This window comes from Rhamphochromis longiceps, linkage group LG7 (genome assembly GCF_057381845.1).
Source record: "Rhamphochromis longiceps isolate RC_006_pf linkage group LG7, R_longiceps_female_GT1.1, whole genome shotgun sequence".
In the NCBI taxonomy this organism is placed as follows: domain Eukaryota; kingdom Metazoa; phylum Chordata; class Actinopteri; order Cichliformes; family Cichlidae; genus Rhamphochromis; species Rhamphochromis longiceps.
Window position 1 is genome coordinate 10899853 of NC_140563.1, and position 14699 is coordinate 10914551.

At 39.6% G+C, this 14699-nt stretch overlaps 1 protein-coding gene across 5 annotated transcripts in view; it reads right to left on the minus strand.

Moving 5' to 3' along the window:
- Positions 1-2486: 2486 nt before the first annotated feature.
- ptprq (protein tyrosine phosphatase receptor type Q) overlaps positions 2487-14699 on the minus strand; it is a 54601-nt gene continuing 42388 nt past the window's right edge. For 4 of the 5 annotated variants that reach the window (XM_085412130.1, XM_085412128.1, XM_085412127.1 and 1 more), the window contains 11 exons: positions 13465-13509; positions 12773-12799; positions 12504-12585; positions 9620-9710; positions 9394-9470; positions 9165-9299; positions 8888-9013; positions 7294-7439; positions 6923-7058; positions 3153-3276; positions 2487-3071 (listed from right to left, as the gene is read on the minus strand). In XM_085412130.1, coding sequence (XP_085268256.1) covers positions 3034-3071; positions 3153-3276; positions 6923-7058; positions 7294-7439; positions 8888-9013; positions 9165-9299; positions 9394-9470; positions 9620-9710; positions 12504-12585; positions 12773-12799; positions 13465-13509 — 1027 coding nt within the window. In that variant the 3' untranslated portion in view covers positions 2487-3033. The remainder of the gene's footprint in view (positions 3072-3152; positions 3277-6922; positions 7059-7293; positions 7440-8887; positions 9014-9164; positions 9300-9393; positions 9471-9619; positions 9711-12503; positions 12586-12772; positions 12800-13464; positions 13510-14699) is intronic. The other variant, XM_085412129.1, reaches the window with a different exon arrangement.

Below are 14699 nucleotides of genomic sequence, written 5' to 3' on the forward strand. Positions count from 1 at the left end.
CTGATTTCCTCACGTGTCGTCTGTCTTGATGGTTTCGAGCCAGTTTGTACAGCACATCACGAATCATCCGACTGAGACATACCAAACACGTCTTGTACCTTTTTGCACCACAGAATATACTGGATATATTGTAAATAGATAATATAGATTTATTCTGAAAAAAGTGATTGCTTTGCCCAGTGTGTGTATCTACGTATGTATTTGTACAGAGAAAATCTAGTTTAAAAGAAAAAAAGAATATTATAGTTATTATAGTTACTATTATTCACATTTAATATCGGGGGGAGTCCTATATGTGATAAGAGACAGAAAACAGGCAGCTTTTATAGAATACGTGACATTATTACAGATCTACACTTGCCATTAAATTACCATGTCATGTTACTACAGGATTATTAAGAGATGGCTGCGTGTCATCTGTAAAGGTATGCAAAGGGCTATGCTGTATTGGTGAATACGTACAGTACACCACAAGTCACGCCACACACACACACACACACACATGCACGCACTAGCATAACAAACAGCTGCACATGTGATCACACAAACACGCAAACATGCACATGGCTGCCAAAGCAACAACAAATTTAAGCTTAGACTTACCTTTGAAACTGCTTGATTTCTCAAGTCAGTAACCCCACTTTGTTTACTGTAAACTCTGACTTGTACTATAGCGCATGACACATTTTTTTGTTTGCTTTTTTTGTTCGCTTTGTTTTTTTCATTTACAGTACACAGGAGGAGTTTGAGTCTACGTTTTCGTTATTATTGTCAGGGCATGTTTGCTTTGTTGATGTCATTTTCTCCTTTCTCTCTCTTGCTCTACTCCCTCTCCCCCCTTCTCTTTTCTACCCTTACCCCTTGCCTTCTCCGTGGTTGTCATGGAGATGCACCAATCTGCATCCTCACTGTGGAGCACTGTCATTAATCTCTGCACCGTCACAATATTTCTATAAAGGAGATTTCTTAAAGATCAACATGTTTACTAAAAGAATTTCTAATTTTTCTGTTTGAAGAGAATGAAAGAATAAAGTAGTTTTTACTCTCAGTCTTGCGTCTCCACGGTGTCTGTGTATGAAGCACTCTCTGCCTTTCTAATGAATTAATTTGCAGCAGGTGTGCAGGGAGGATGGTGGAATGAAGGAGCTTATGGGAAATCAGTCTGACCGGTGTTTCGCTGTCATTCCAGCACACCTGGTCTGAACTCATTCATTAGAGGTCCTTCCACCAAACCCCCTGCCCCCAAAGTAACACTGAATCTGAGGTGTCTGAATGTCATATGCGTCTGCTGTAGTGGTTCTCAAAGATGGGTCCAATGACTTGTGCAGGTACCTGATCCATATGCACAAACCTGTCCATAAAAACTGCTCTAAATTGTGCTGTAGTAATAAAAGACGCATATCTACAGATGGGGACCATTTACAGAAATAATGCTATCATTTGGCCAATAGTAATCTCTTAAAAGCGTCCTTTTGCATTCCTCAGACATCATGGTTCATATTGACATGATATCATTGCATAGTCGCTGCAGATTTGTCAGTTGAAGATCCATGATAAGAATCACCAAACCCCAAATGAGCTCTACACGATTGAAATCTGATGACTGTGGAGGCCATCTGAGTAGAGTGAACTCATTGTCATTGTCAAGAAAGCAGTTTGAGATGATATGAGCTTTGTGACACACACATACACATGGTGCTCAGCTGATACTAAGAGGCTGAAAGTGTCCCAAGAAAATATCCCTCATACCATTACGAGACACGAACTTGAGCTGTAAATACAATACAGGATGGACCAATGTTTTCAAGTTGTTTTTGCTAAATTTGAACTCTACAGCAGGAGAAGCGGACACTCATTAAACAAAGTATTTTCCAGTTTTCTATTGCCCAGTCTTTGTGAGCATGTGCCCTCAGTTTCTGCTGCTGTAGCCTCAAGGCTTGACATCAAGATTTGACATGTGGTGCATTCATAGATGCTCCACTGCACACTTTGATTGTTAAGAGTGGCTATTTGAGTTATTCTCCTGAACGCCTGGTAACAGCAAGGCCTTTTCTCCCAAAGAACTGCTGCTCAGTGGATATTTCTTCTTTTTCAGACCATCCTCTGCAAACCCACAGAGATGGGCTGTGCAGAAAAATTCAAGCAGATCAGCAGTTTTTATCAGACTGGCCCGTCTGGCACCAACAATTATGCCACATTCAAAGTCATTTAAACCATCCCTCTTCCCCGTTCTGATGTTCAGTTTGAACCTCCGCAGGTCGTCTCAAGCCGAATGCTTAAATGTTTCTGATGTGTGTGCTAATATGCAGCTGAAATGATGCATCCAACAAAGTGCTTAGTGAATATATAACCACAGCCTTGGATTTAACGGTTATGTTAGCTATTAAGCTACTGCAGACTTCCCTTGTTGAAACAGCAAGACTCACTAATTTGTAACTCCCTACTGCAACGTCAAAGTGCAGACATTTGATGAAACAGTCAAGTGGAGAAAGTCTTGATTGTTTCTTTTATTTTGCAAATCACTCTTGAGAAAGGATAACGAACATCTCAACACAGTTATAAAGAGACTGAAAAGCCCCAACACTACTTTGGCTGAAAACAATTACCTTAAAAAAACACAGATGATATGAACATAATACATAATAATAATAAGACAGTGAAATCGATTTGTGCAAATACCTGTAGGCTTACACTTGTGATAGAGCTCTCACGATCAGCTCACAATGTCTCATTTATTCCTGTCCTTTCTGAACTTCTTTGTCCCTGCTCTTCACTTTTTTCCCTCGCAGTGTCTTTGGAAACAAGTGTTCAAAAGGTTCAATATAAAGACGACTGTGCTCGGAACAGATTTTGAAGTGGACTGAGTGGAGTTCTTCAGACAGATCGTTGAGTGTAGATATTCATCTCCTGTTGCTCTTACTTTGGTTTGTGGGGATGGACCTCTCCATCTCCAGGATCTGCCCACAGGTCATGTGACAGTGACGCACAAAACCCCCCAAAGAAATCTCACAGATGTTCCTTAGTCAGTTTTTTTTACATAGTGGTCTCCTCCCATTCCAGTTCAACATCACCTGAAGAGCAATACAACCTTGTGAGGTGAGCACTGAGCTGCATGTTTGTTTGTTTTTTTAAGTATGACCTCATATATTTACCTTCCATGGCATCCAGGGAGTCCATCTTCTCCAGAGCAGAGTAGCTAACAAACCATATCGACTGGCTGTTGCCTTTGTTGTTTAGAAGTTCCAGCGTACTTTGGTGCAGGAAGATGTACTGGGCCTGACAGCACACATATGCATAGACATATTTCTGCTTATTCAGACCATATGTTCTTTTGCATTAATCACACAAAGAACAGATGTTGATATGAACAATGATATAGTCCTAACAAAAGAGTGGGAAAAGCAGATTAAGTTTGAATTGCTGTGGTACGAAGATTGTACCACTTGATTTATTTTTCAGAACTAAAACTTAACAGAGGTGATTTAAAGCCAGAGACATGTAAATTGGCTGCGCGTGAAAGGCTTTGCATCTCTGTGAGAAGCCATATAATGAACTGGTGACCTGTCCGGCCAACCCTCCTCAAAATTTCTTGCTGCTTTACGTGGCGATTAAGTGGTTAAAATAATGAATGAATAGATGGATGATTTGAGATGTGCAAAAATACTTTGGTATCTTAATGGCTGTGACGACAACACCTCTTGGTGGTTTTTGCTTTGGACGTTTTATTTAGTTTCATTACTTCCAAATAAAGGATTTTGAAAGAAAACTTCAAGCACTCAGCAGTGCAGAAAAACTGGTTCTGGGTTGTCGCTCTGTCTTCCAAGATGACAACCAAAAACATGGTGAAAAACTACGTCCAGAAGATCAAAGTGAACTGGCCTGAAATTGAATCCATCGAAAATCTTTGGGGTGAACTGAAATTTGAGAGATTAATCAAAGCAAAGCTGGCTGGGATTGCTCAGGGAACATGATTGTAAATGACTGTAAGCTGTTATCCAGCACAAAACACAGCTGTCTATTAGCAATAGTCAAACTAGGATGTTTGGAAATGTGTTAAAAACTCCTTATTCTGTTTAACAGGACTTGAAATACTTCCCAACTATATTTCCAAATAATTCTATCCTTATCTCTATAGTTTGAACTAACAGCAGTTGTGTAATTCATGAATACTGAACTAAAGGCACCAGAATGATAGAGCCTATTAGCCAGTACAGGCCCAGTCTTTGACATTTCAAGTGTATTGTTTAGTCCTATGTGTGGTTTGAGTACTTGTGGCTTGTGTAATTAATAATAATTGTCATTCATGGTCTTTTTATTTCAGTAGGAAACTGGAACTACGTTTGCAAAATCTGATGGACTTTTACAACAACATCAACCCTTTGATGCCATAAACACATAAGTAGCTCAAATCAATGACTGTAGAAAACTTTTAAAGTGTCTTTTTAAAGCCGTCTGAAAAAGGCACTCTGCTTCAGAGTCTCAGCAAGGACATTTATGAGTTTGTAAGTGTGCCAGGCTAGCTAATAGCTAGCCTGGCACACTGAAAACTGAACTCTCAAAGAATCATGCCTTCAGCAAGCACAGCTCTCGTAGCTGCAGACACTACAGGCTCAAATCCCACAGCCAGATAATGTTCACAAAGACGTGGAGAAAGTCTAGCAACAAGAAAACAATTACACAGAAAAAGCACAGTAACCACAGCAGGCAGAGAGTCTATACAGGCACTGACAGACAAATCAGCAGTCCAAAAGTAAACACTAGGGTAAATATAGGAAAGGTTCAAGCTGTTTCAAAAGAGGGAATCCTGCTCAGCGCTTGCTTTTACAGTTTTTCTCGATTGCTTAAACACTATAACCAGGCTTTTAAACTAAAATTTCAAAACCGTAACGCTATTTTTCAAAAAGCTCACCCATTTCCCTGAACTATAAACACTATTCCCTGCTTTGACACATGAGTCAAATTTGGTGAACTGTTACTGCAAAACTCTACACACAAATCCCTACATTTTTCAGTGCTTACACCATGTAGTCATTTAGAAAGCACTAGCATTCAATAATGTTAACTTAAGTCAGCATAGCTTGAGCTCAATTAGCACACAATTAACCAGGTGGAAACACTAGGAGTCAAAATTTATCACACACCAATCAGAACCTTCGAATGTGTGACAGTTACAGTAATGAGTGCTTCTATTTTTGTAGGACACAGAGACGACCACCTGGTGGAGGCAGGTTAAGGCTTTTGTCGGAGGGGCAAGAGAGGGAACTTGTGAACATGGTAATTGCAAATAATGTAATCCGCCTGCAAGAGATTCAAAGGAGAGTGATTGAGGATGATCATCTTTTTCGAGGCATAAATGCCATCAGCCTCTCCACAATTGACCGCATCCTCCGAAAGAATCAATTCCGGATGAAACAGGCATACCGAGTCCCTTTCGAACGAAACTCTGACAGAGTGAAAAACCAACGTGTGGAATATGTTCAGGTATGAGTTTGGATATTGTATAAAGTATTGTGTACCATCACAGCATGGCAGTTTATGCTGCCATTTCAGCACTCTTGAACTGTGGTTCAGGGTACCGATTGACTCTACTGTGTTATGTGTTTTGCAGAGAATCTTTGAGATTGAAGGACGGCCTGTTCCCCATGAAATAATCTTTGTGGATGAGGCAGGTTTTAACCTGACCAAAAGAAGGAAAAGGGGGAGGAACATAATTGGCCATCGGGCTATTGTAAATGTCCCTGGTCAGCGTGGGGGGAATGTCACTATGTGCACAGCCATCAGCCAACGAGGGGTACTCCACCGCCATGCCGTACTAGGACCCTATAACACTATGCTTCTCCTTGCTTTTCTTGATGGTTTAAGACAACATATGTTCCAGCTGGACTACAGGGAACCAGCACAGCCAGAGCAGCCTCACTACGTTGTTGTGTGGGATAACGTCAGCTTCCATCGCGCTGCTCTGGTTCGTGACTGGTTTACCAATAACCCAAGGTTTTCTAATATCTTTCTGCCTGCATACTCTCCCTTTCTAAACCCGATAGAGGAGTTATTTTCGGCATGGCGGTGGAAAGTGTATGACCGAGAACCTTATGTCCGTGTTCACCTCCTTCAGGCCATGGAAGAAGCCTGCCTAGACATATCAGTAGATGCATGCCAGGGGTGGATCAGGCATGCAAGAGGATTTTACCCCCGCTGCCTGGCTAGGGCCAATATAGCCTGTGATGTGGATGAGATTCTCTGGCCTGACCCAGACCAAAGACAAGATGCTGAGGTGGAATAATGTTTTTTGGTGTGTGTTGTACTGTATAGTACATGAATAAAAATGTGCCACTGTACATACATTGGTTGCGTCTTTTGTGTTTATCATGTGAAAAGGTTTTTGAAGGGGAGAACCATAAGCAACCTAATTGTTTTGGAACTATTGTTTTGAATTAATTGTACCAGTGTGCAAAACTCTGTTGTAGTGTGTGTGTTTTTGAGGGCTTGTGTTTGATGTCTGAGGGCAAAGTTTGGTTTTTCAGCAAGAGTGAATAGTTTTGAGTGTAGAGCTTCATTTTGACCTGGAAATAGGATGTTTGGGAAATTGAGTGAGATGTTATGGATTTGTGTTTACTGTTGTGAGAATATGAGGCATAGTTTCAAGAAATGTGTTTTAGCAATCGAGAAAAACTGTAATCCACCGCCAGATCATTCCCTTTGTCAATACTAAAATTTTCCGAATATCTTCTGATGGGGATGAGATCACAGCAGGGTACAAAGTAAAAAGTAGGGCAGCTGCATTTCCATTTGTCAGTCTTTGATGATTCTTAAGTTTATTGGAAGAACTTAGGATAAATAAATTTAAAAAAATCATATTTATTCTATTTACCATGAAGCTCACATGCAAAAGGATAACATACTGCTGCACTTATGGTAAACTTACCAGATTCTGTACCATACACATCCGCTCGCTGCGCAGTTCAGCCACCAGCCCATAAATATCGACAAAGTCATGATCTCTGACATGCTGAATAAGATGATCCAAAGCAATAAACACACCTGTTCTTCCTACGCCAGCGCTAAAGAAAATACAAGAGAGCAAATGCCATTATACTTTCAGCTGCACTGTTATACCACACAAAAGGATTTAGGTCTTATTTGTAGGTGTAATACAAAAGAGGATATGAAATTACTGACAGTGAAGCATTTATTGATAATCTGTTGATATGAGACTCAATTTTAATGACCAAAAATTAAATATTTTGCTATAGTTCATGCAATGTTAGTCTCCCTTACACGAAGCTGATAGCGTACCTGCAGTGGACAACAATAGTGCTATTGTCCTGCCTGTGCATTCGGACAGCTTTGACAAACTTAATGAGCGTACTGCAAGACTCTGGAACGCCGTGCTCAGGCCACGATGTATAATTGAAGTGGCGGACCAAAATGTAGTGCCCATGCTGCAGGACAGGAACACACATAACAGGAAGTCAATTATAAACTCTGTTTTTATGGCAGATGTTTTTCAGTGATAACAGAGATAACATTTATTATTTTTCTAACAATAAACAAATTTAATTAAAAGGATGTAGGCTCTCTCAAGCCATCAAACTACTGATGGAGAAACGTCAAAACAAAACTTTCTTAATGTAATCAGAAATGTAATTCCAAACTAAAAGGTTGTGTGACCATCCTCAATATGCCTGCACGTCTTACTACCAAAACAAGATGGTTAGTAGGCCTACCCTCTGTTTCCTATGAAACACATGTAGTTCTACAAAGATGTAAAGCCTCCCCTATCATTCAGCTTTATTACATAGAGTTTACAAGATTTTTTTTATTTTTATATTTTCTTATATAACATAAAATTCTGATAATTGTGATAATTTATCACCCCAAAATTGGGCAGTGCCACCATTACTTTTAAAATTCATATTACGGGTTCTACTAAGAAACCAGTGCTTTTGACACCAAGAGTCTCAAAAGACAAGTCTGAACTTAGTCTGAGCTCTCCTTATTGGCTGTAGGAAAAATTATTTACTGCTCCCAAATTCCAATAAAACTGGAAGAGCTCGACATAAATACCAGTTTAGCTTGAAAAGGGTAGCCGGACAGCCTAGAGTCCCAACATTACTTTACATTCAACAGTGTCTTCTGATGGCTACCTTATGCACATCACTGAATCACTTTTTCCACCTGCACCCCTTAATAAAGCAAACATATTGTCTTTGCAGTCAGTGGATGATGCTGTTTCATCCATACTTAATCAGTTTAATGCCTTTTTGTTCTTCATCAAGTTTTTCCATGTTATTCGCTCATCAATAATCCAGTAAACCTGTACTTTAGTTTGCCAGAAGTGTAAATTGTTCAGCCTGTTTTAATAAACCAAACTATATTCTTTGAAAAGGTTTTTTAAAGCAAACCTTTTCAAAGGTTCATTCATTAGAGGAGCTGGAGAAGTGGGGGCATATTAGCAGATGTTTTTTTTATTTTTTTATTCTTTTAAATCTTATTAGTTATTTTTGAAGAAAAGAGAAGTTGCTTTTTCTTTTTTAATTGTAAAAAATAAAAGAACTAAACTAAACAAAAAAAGCCAATTTATCCTCATAAAATAATAATAATAAAATGGCACCATGTTGCCTAGCAACCACTTATCAAAGAATTAAAATAACACTGATATAGTAGAGCAGAACCTGAGCATTGCAGGTGACTTGTAAAAACATGCAATTTTTTTAAGTATCTCCACTTTCCAGGTGCACAAATAGACCAAACAATACTGTATCATTGACATGAACTAATATTACTATTGCATGCACACATATATTTCAAGTCATGTGTGCACTGTAAGTGTGCATGTGTGCGTGGTAGCCGGTGAATGCTCACTTGACGGAGGTTATTAGCGCCATACCTTTTCTACTTTCAGAGTTCTGATAGTCCAGTCAGGAAAGACTTCCTCTGACACCTTTGAGATGAGAATGTCACTAAACACTGACATCGGCTTGTTGTCTTCAGGCCAGTACTTGTGACATCGAATCTGAAATGTCACACACACCCACACACACATACATCAGCTCTTTAGAGCAGACATAAGCATCCAGGGAATGAAGCCCAAATACTGGCTTGTACTCTGAATGCTAATAGCGGTGATGTTTTTTTTCTAACAGTGACAAATCTCTCATACGCACTCTGCCTTTCTCATAACACTGAGTGAGCATGGCGATAGTGCGGGTTCCCGTTTCCCAGATCATCCTCCAAAAATCAGCCACAGTGCCCGGCAGAGGGCCCTGGGTGGCTATGAACTCATTGGGACACAAATAACCCTACAGACACAGAAAAAAGGAGACGGGGAGGCTTACATCTACCCTTATGTATGTGGATGTCTATCTGACAGAATCGTGACTAACTGGTACTCACTGAGACAAAGCTGGCATTGATGTAGTCTGAGCCTGCAGTGCCAGGTTCAGACAGCAGTTTCACTCGGTTGTTATTATCTAAAAACAGTACAGGAATAATAATACAGCTGAATTTAAATATATGAAATGCGACCACAGTGAAGCAAACAGCAATGAGAGATAGGAACAATTCTGGTACGTTGTAGGCGCAATGGCCTTGAAAAACTAATTTCAGCCTGGCAACATACAAGGTTTGATGTTTGGGAAACGATTTTTGGACTTGTTCCACGGCAGGTCAGCGTCTGTAGTGGCCAGGTCCTGCAGCAGCTTTGGGAGTTCCTGGATGGACAAAATATAACACATCAGTATTCACAGAAACACACAAAGGTCAAGGCTACAATTTTTGCCAAAGTAAAATCAAGGGCCACGAGTGAGTGAAAGATAAAAGTAAAAACAGGTGACTACTCACCCAGTTCCTGCTGGCAAACTCAAAAATAAAACTCACAGTCCTTTTGACTTCAGAAAATATTATCTAGTATGTATGTAAATGGTAGAACAGGTTTAGTTTTAAAATTATGCATTACTGAAACATCTAAGGTCAAACATTAGTGAATTATCTAATGTATTAAATGTAATATAAACCACTAGTTTTTCATTTTCTTCTGTATTTATTTATCATTGTATTCATTCATTTTCCATGTATATCTTAAGATTTTCATCTACTGTATTAACACTGCTTTACAAATCTACTATCGAAATCATTTTGTATGTTTCTGTATGGTTAAAACAACCAGTACCCCCAAGTTCTTTTAAAAAAATTATATTTTAATGCTAAAATATAATTATTGTTATTATCATTGAAAAGCTGAATAAAAATAAAGCAAGTTTGATTAGAGTGACAAATTACAGTTATTTATTTGCATTCCTAAAGAGAGAAAAATTGTTCTAGTGGTTGAATATTATGATTCTCTGAGAGATCAAACTTAGAATAAAAACCTGAGTTTGTTATTTTGTTGCTTTGCCTTTGTATTTCTCGACAAATACATCAAATCCTGTAACCCAGTAACCCAGAGATATCACATACATACTCATTTTATGTATTCACGTGAAGATGTAAACAGAATTATTGACCAACTATTATTAAAAAAAACAGTATTTTTAAAGTATTTAAAGTATCAGCAGCATTTCTGAAGAACCTAGGCATTTACCATCTAGCTGGTGTTGATCAACTAATAGGTGAAATCTGGATCTAATTACAGAATGACATATTTGCATGAAGAAGCACAGATGTATAAAAAAAATGCAAAAAGACTTGTAATTAATAAGGACAACTTAATTGAAGGCAAAATTGGGGTAACTTTATAAAATGTTCTCTATATTAATTTTTTAATAATCTGTTAATAATCTACATTTAATGGCATATGAATGTATATACAGTGGGGCAAAAAAGTATTTAGTCAGCCACCGATTGTGCAAGTTCCCCCACTTAAAATGATGACAGAGGTCAGTAATTTGCACCAGAGGTACACTTCAACTGTGAGAGACAGAATGTGAAAAAAAAAATCCATGAATTCACATGGTAGGATTTGTAAAGAATTTATTCATAAATTAGGGTGGAAAATAAGTATTTGGTCACCTCAAACAAGGAAAATCTCTGGCTCTCACAGACCTGTAATGTCTTCTGTAAGAAGCTTTTCTGTCCCCCACTCGTTACCTGTATGAATGGCACCTGTTTGAACTCATCATCTGTATAAAAGACACCTGTCCACAGCCTCAAACAGTCAGACTCCAAACTCCGCCATGGCCAAGACCAAAGAGCTTTCGAAGGACACCAGGAAAAGTATTGTAGACCTGCACCAGACTGGGAAGAGTGAATCTACAATAGGCAAGCAGCTTGGTGTGAAAAAATCAACTGTGGGAGCAATCATCAGAAAATGGAAGACATACAAGACCACTGATAATCTCCCTCGATCTGGGGCTCCATGCAAGATCTCATCCCGTGGGGTCAAAATGATCATGAGAACGGTGAGCAAAGATCCCAGAACCACACGGGGGGACCTGGTGAATGACCTGCAGAGAGCTGGGACCAAAGTAACAAAGGTCACCATCAGTAACACACTACAACGGCAGGGAATCAAATCCCGCAGTGCCAGACGTGTTCCGCTGCTGAAGCCAGTGCATGTCCAGGCCCGTCTGAAGTTTGCCAGAGAGCACATGGATGATACAGCAGAGGATTGGGAGAATGTCATGTGGTCAGATGAAACCAAAGTAGAACTTTTTGGTATCAACTCAACTCGTCGTGTTTGGAGGAAGAAGAATACTGAGTTGCATCCCAAGAACACCATACCTACTGTGAAGCATGGGGGTGGAAACATCATGCTATGGGGCTGTTTTTCTGCCAAGGGGACAGGACGACTGATCCGTGTTAAGGACAGAATGAATGGGGCCATGTATCGTGAGATTTTGAGCTAAAACCTCCTTCCATCAGTGAGAACTTTGAAGATGAAACGAGGCTGGGTCTTCCAACATGACAATGATCCAAAACACACCGCCCGGGCAACAAAGGAGTGGCACCGTAAGAAGCATTTGAAAGTCCTGGAGTGGCCTAGCCAGTCTCCAGACCTCAACCCCATAGAAAATCTGTGGCGGGAGTTGAAAGTCCGTGTTGCTCGGCGACATCCCCAAAACATCACTGCTCTCGAGAAGATCTGCATGGAGGAATGGGCCAAAATACCAGCTACTGTGTGTGCAAACCTGGTAAAGACCTATAGTAAACGTTTGACCTCTGTTATTGCCAACAAAGGTTATGTTACAAAGTATTGAGTTGTATTTTTGTTATTGACCAAATACTTATTTTCCACCCTGATTTACGAATAAATTATTTACAAATCCTACCATGTGGATTCATGGATTTGTTTTTCACATTCTGTCTCTCACAGTTGAAGTGTACCTCTGGTGCAAATTACTGACCTCTGTCATCATTTTAGGTGGGGGAACTTGCACAATCGGTGGCTGACTAAATACTTTTTTGCCCCACTGTATTTAACTTTATCTAATTTACCTCTGTTTTTGTATTTATAGTTTATTTATTGGTGTGGTATGCACAGGGGAAGGTTGTAAAGAAAAACGTACAGAAAACTCCTCCTGGAACTTGGAATTGTCATTGGCACACAGATCCTCTACATGCTGCAGAAAAGACTTCTTGTTGACAGGCCTGTCGGTGAGGGCGGGGGAGAAATGCACTGAATGTGAGAAGCAGAAGAGGATGCACAGTAACTCTATGCCTATATGTGATTTTCTTTAAACACATTCAAGGATACAAGCAAGACTAAGCAGTACAGGGCAGACTCTTTCATGCTGCACTGTGTGCATATTTGAAATATTTACACAGGACGACTTACTTGAGTGATTTCCTGTAGCTGAGCAGCCTGGATAAAAATAGACAGTAAAAATCAACCAATATAAACAAATTAACTCAGTAATCACAGCCCACACGACAGCATTTTCTGTCCACGACAGAACTGAACTGATCCCCGCTTCAGACAGAATATGGCGATGTGTTGAAGGCAGGGACGGTTAACCATTTTTTAATCGCTTTGGTTAAACATCGACACAGACTTTGATGTTTTGTTCTAAAGGAATATGTGAACATCAGTAGCATCAATTGAATGCAGCTATTCCCCCGAGGAAGCCTTCTTGTTGCAGCGCTGTGACATGCAGCTACGCAGATCCTCAGCCATCAATAAAGCTTACACATTAGTACCCTACAAGAGTGCTAAGCCTTCCGAGCAATTTTTAGATAACAAGTTGGCAAACAAATTAAAATGGTCTTAAGCAGAGGTCTGTCAGCAACTCTCCAGCTTCCCTGACATTGATGGAGAATAGGGAGCAGTTTGTAGGTAATACATTGATGTCACTGATTTGTTCAACTTTTGATCTCCACTGAAGGTTTACTAAGCAGCACAGATGGATTATTTAATGAAAGCTTAATGAGTAACACTGTGATGACACACATGCACGCAAAGCAGACTACAGCTTACAAACAGATATATGCAACAAAATGTGCCACACACATGCTAAAAGCCCAACTTACTGGATCACATAAATCTCTTTCCGTCGAAAGAAGAATGAAGAATACCTGGTGGGAGAGAAGTGCTCAGTGAGAGAAAAACAAAAGCCTAAGCGAGCAAATGCAGGTGCTTAAGTTGTGCGGAAGAAATCTGGCTAAATACAATGGAATGTGTGTTATTTTAATATGAAACTCAGCAAAGCATTAGTGCAGGCATACCACAGAGTCAAGGACAGTCCTCATTTAATGTAGATCTGCTGAAAATAGATGACCTCAGTGCAAGGGCACATCAGCTAAGGACTTAGCTGGTACCCTTCTATGCATCTAACTGGAAAATATATTTTAAGTTGCTTGAACTTGTCTCCTGTTGCTGCTGCACCTGCAGCTCCCTTTGCAACCCATCTCCAGTCTATCTCCTCCCTTTAATGCTCTGCCTGACCATATTGCCAAATATAAATTGTTGTAAACTGCAAATAATGTTGAAAATTAAGCTGCCAGGCAAGAGGAAAAAAAGAAGTTTGTGGATGTAGTGATGGAGAACATACAGAGGTTGGAAGTGACAGAGGAGAGGATGCTATGGATAGAGTGACATGGAGGCATTGAGCAGCCAAAAGAAGAAGATGGATATTCTTGTGAGAGAGGTAGCGTGTATAGAGACCTCGTTTCATCACCTAACTTGGGAAGAGAGTCTGGTTACAACAAAGCATGGAAAAGAATCTGTCCTAATGACCGCAATGTGAACTGCGTATGGATATTTTGGTTCACATTTTTTTGCTTGTTTGAAACTTAAAAAGAGTGGTTGACAAACTGTCCTCAGGAACTGCATCCTTTATCAATTGCCTAATTAGAAGAGATAAGTAGCAATTATCCTCTGCAGGGAAGAACTTGTATTTATCTTCTTGTAATTAGGTTCTGTGTTTTAATACTCGTACACGGTCAACTTTTCCTGAAGACAGACACATTTACTCACCTACATGAACCTCTTTATTTTTGTTTTCTGTTGTGTTTTGTCAGTGTGTGGCTGACAGTATTCTTTAAATGTTGTGGAAGGAAGGGGTTCACTTAGAGGTTGTTTAAATGGCAAAATCTATTTATGCATCGTTAATGGCTACACTGTAAAAAAACATCTTAAAAAAACGGTAATATTCCGGCAGCTGGAGCGCCAAAATACTACCGTAAAATAACAGAAAATAACTTCCTCGTAAAAATACGGCTATTTCCAGTAATGACAATACAGTTTGTTGCGCTAATTTTACATG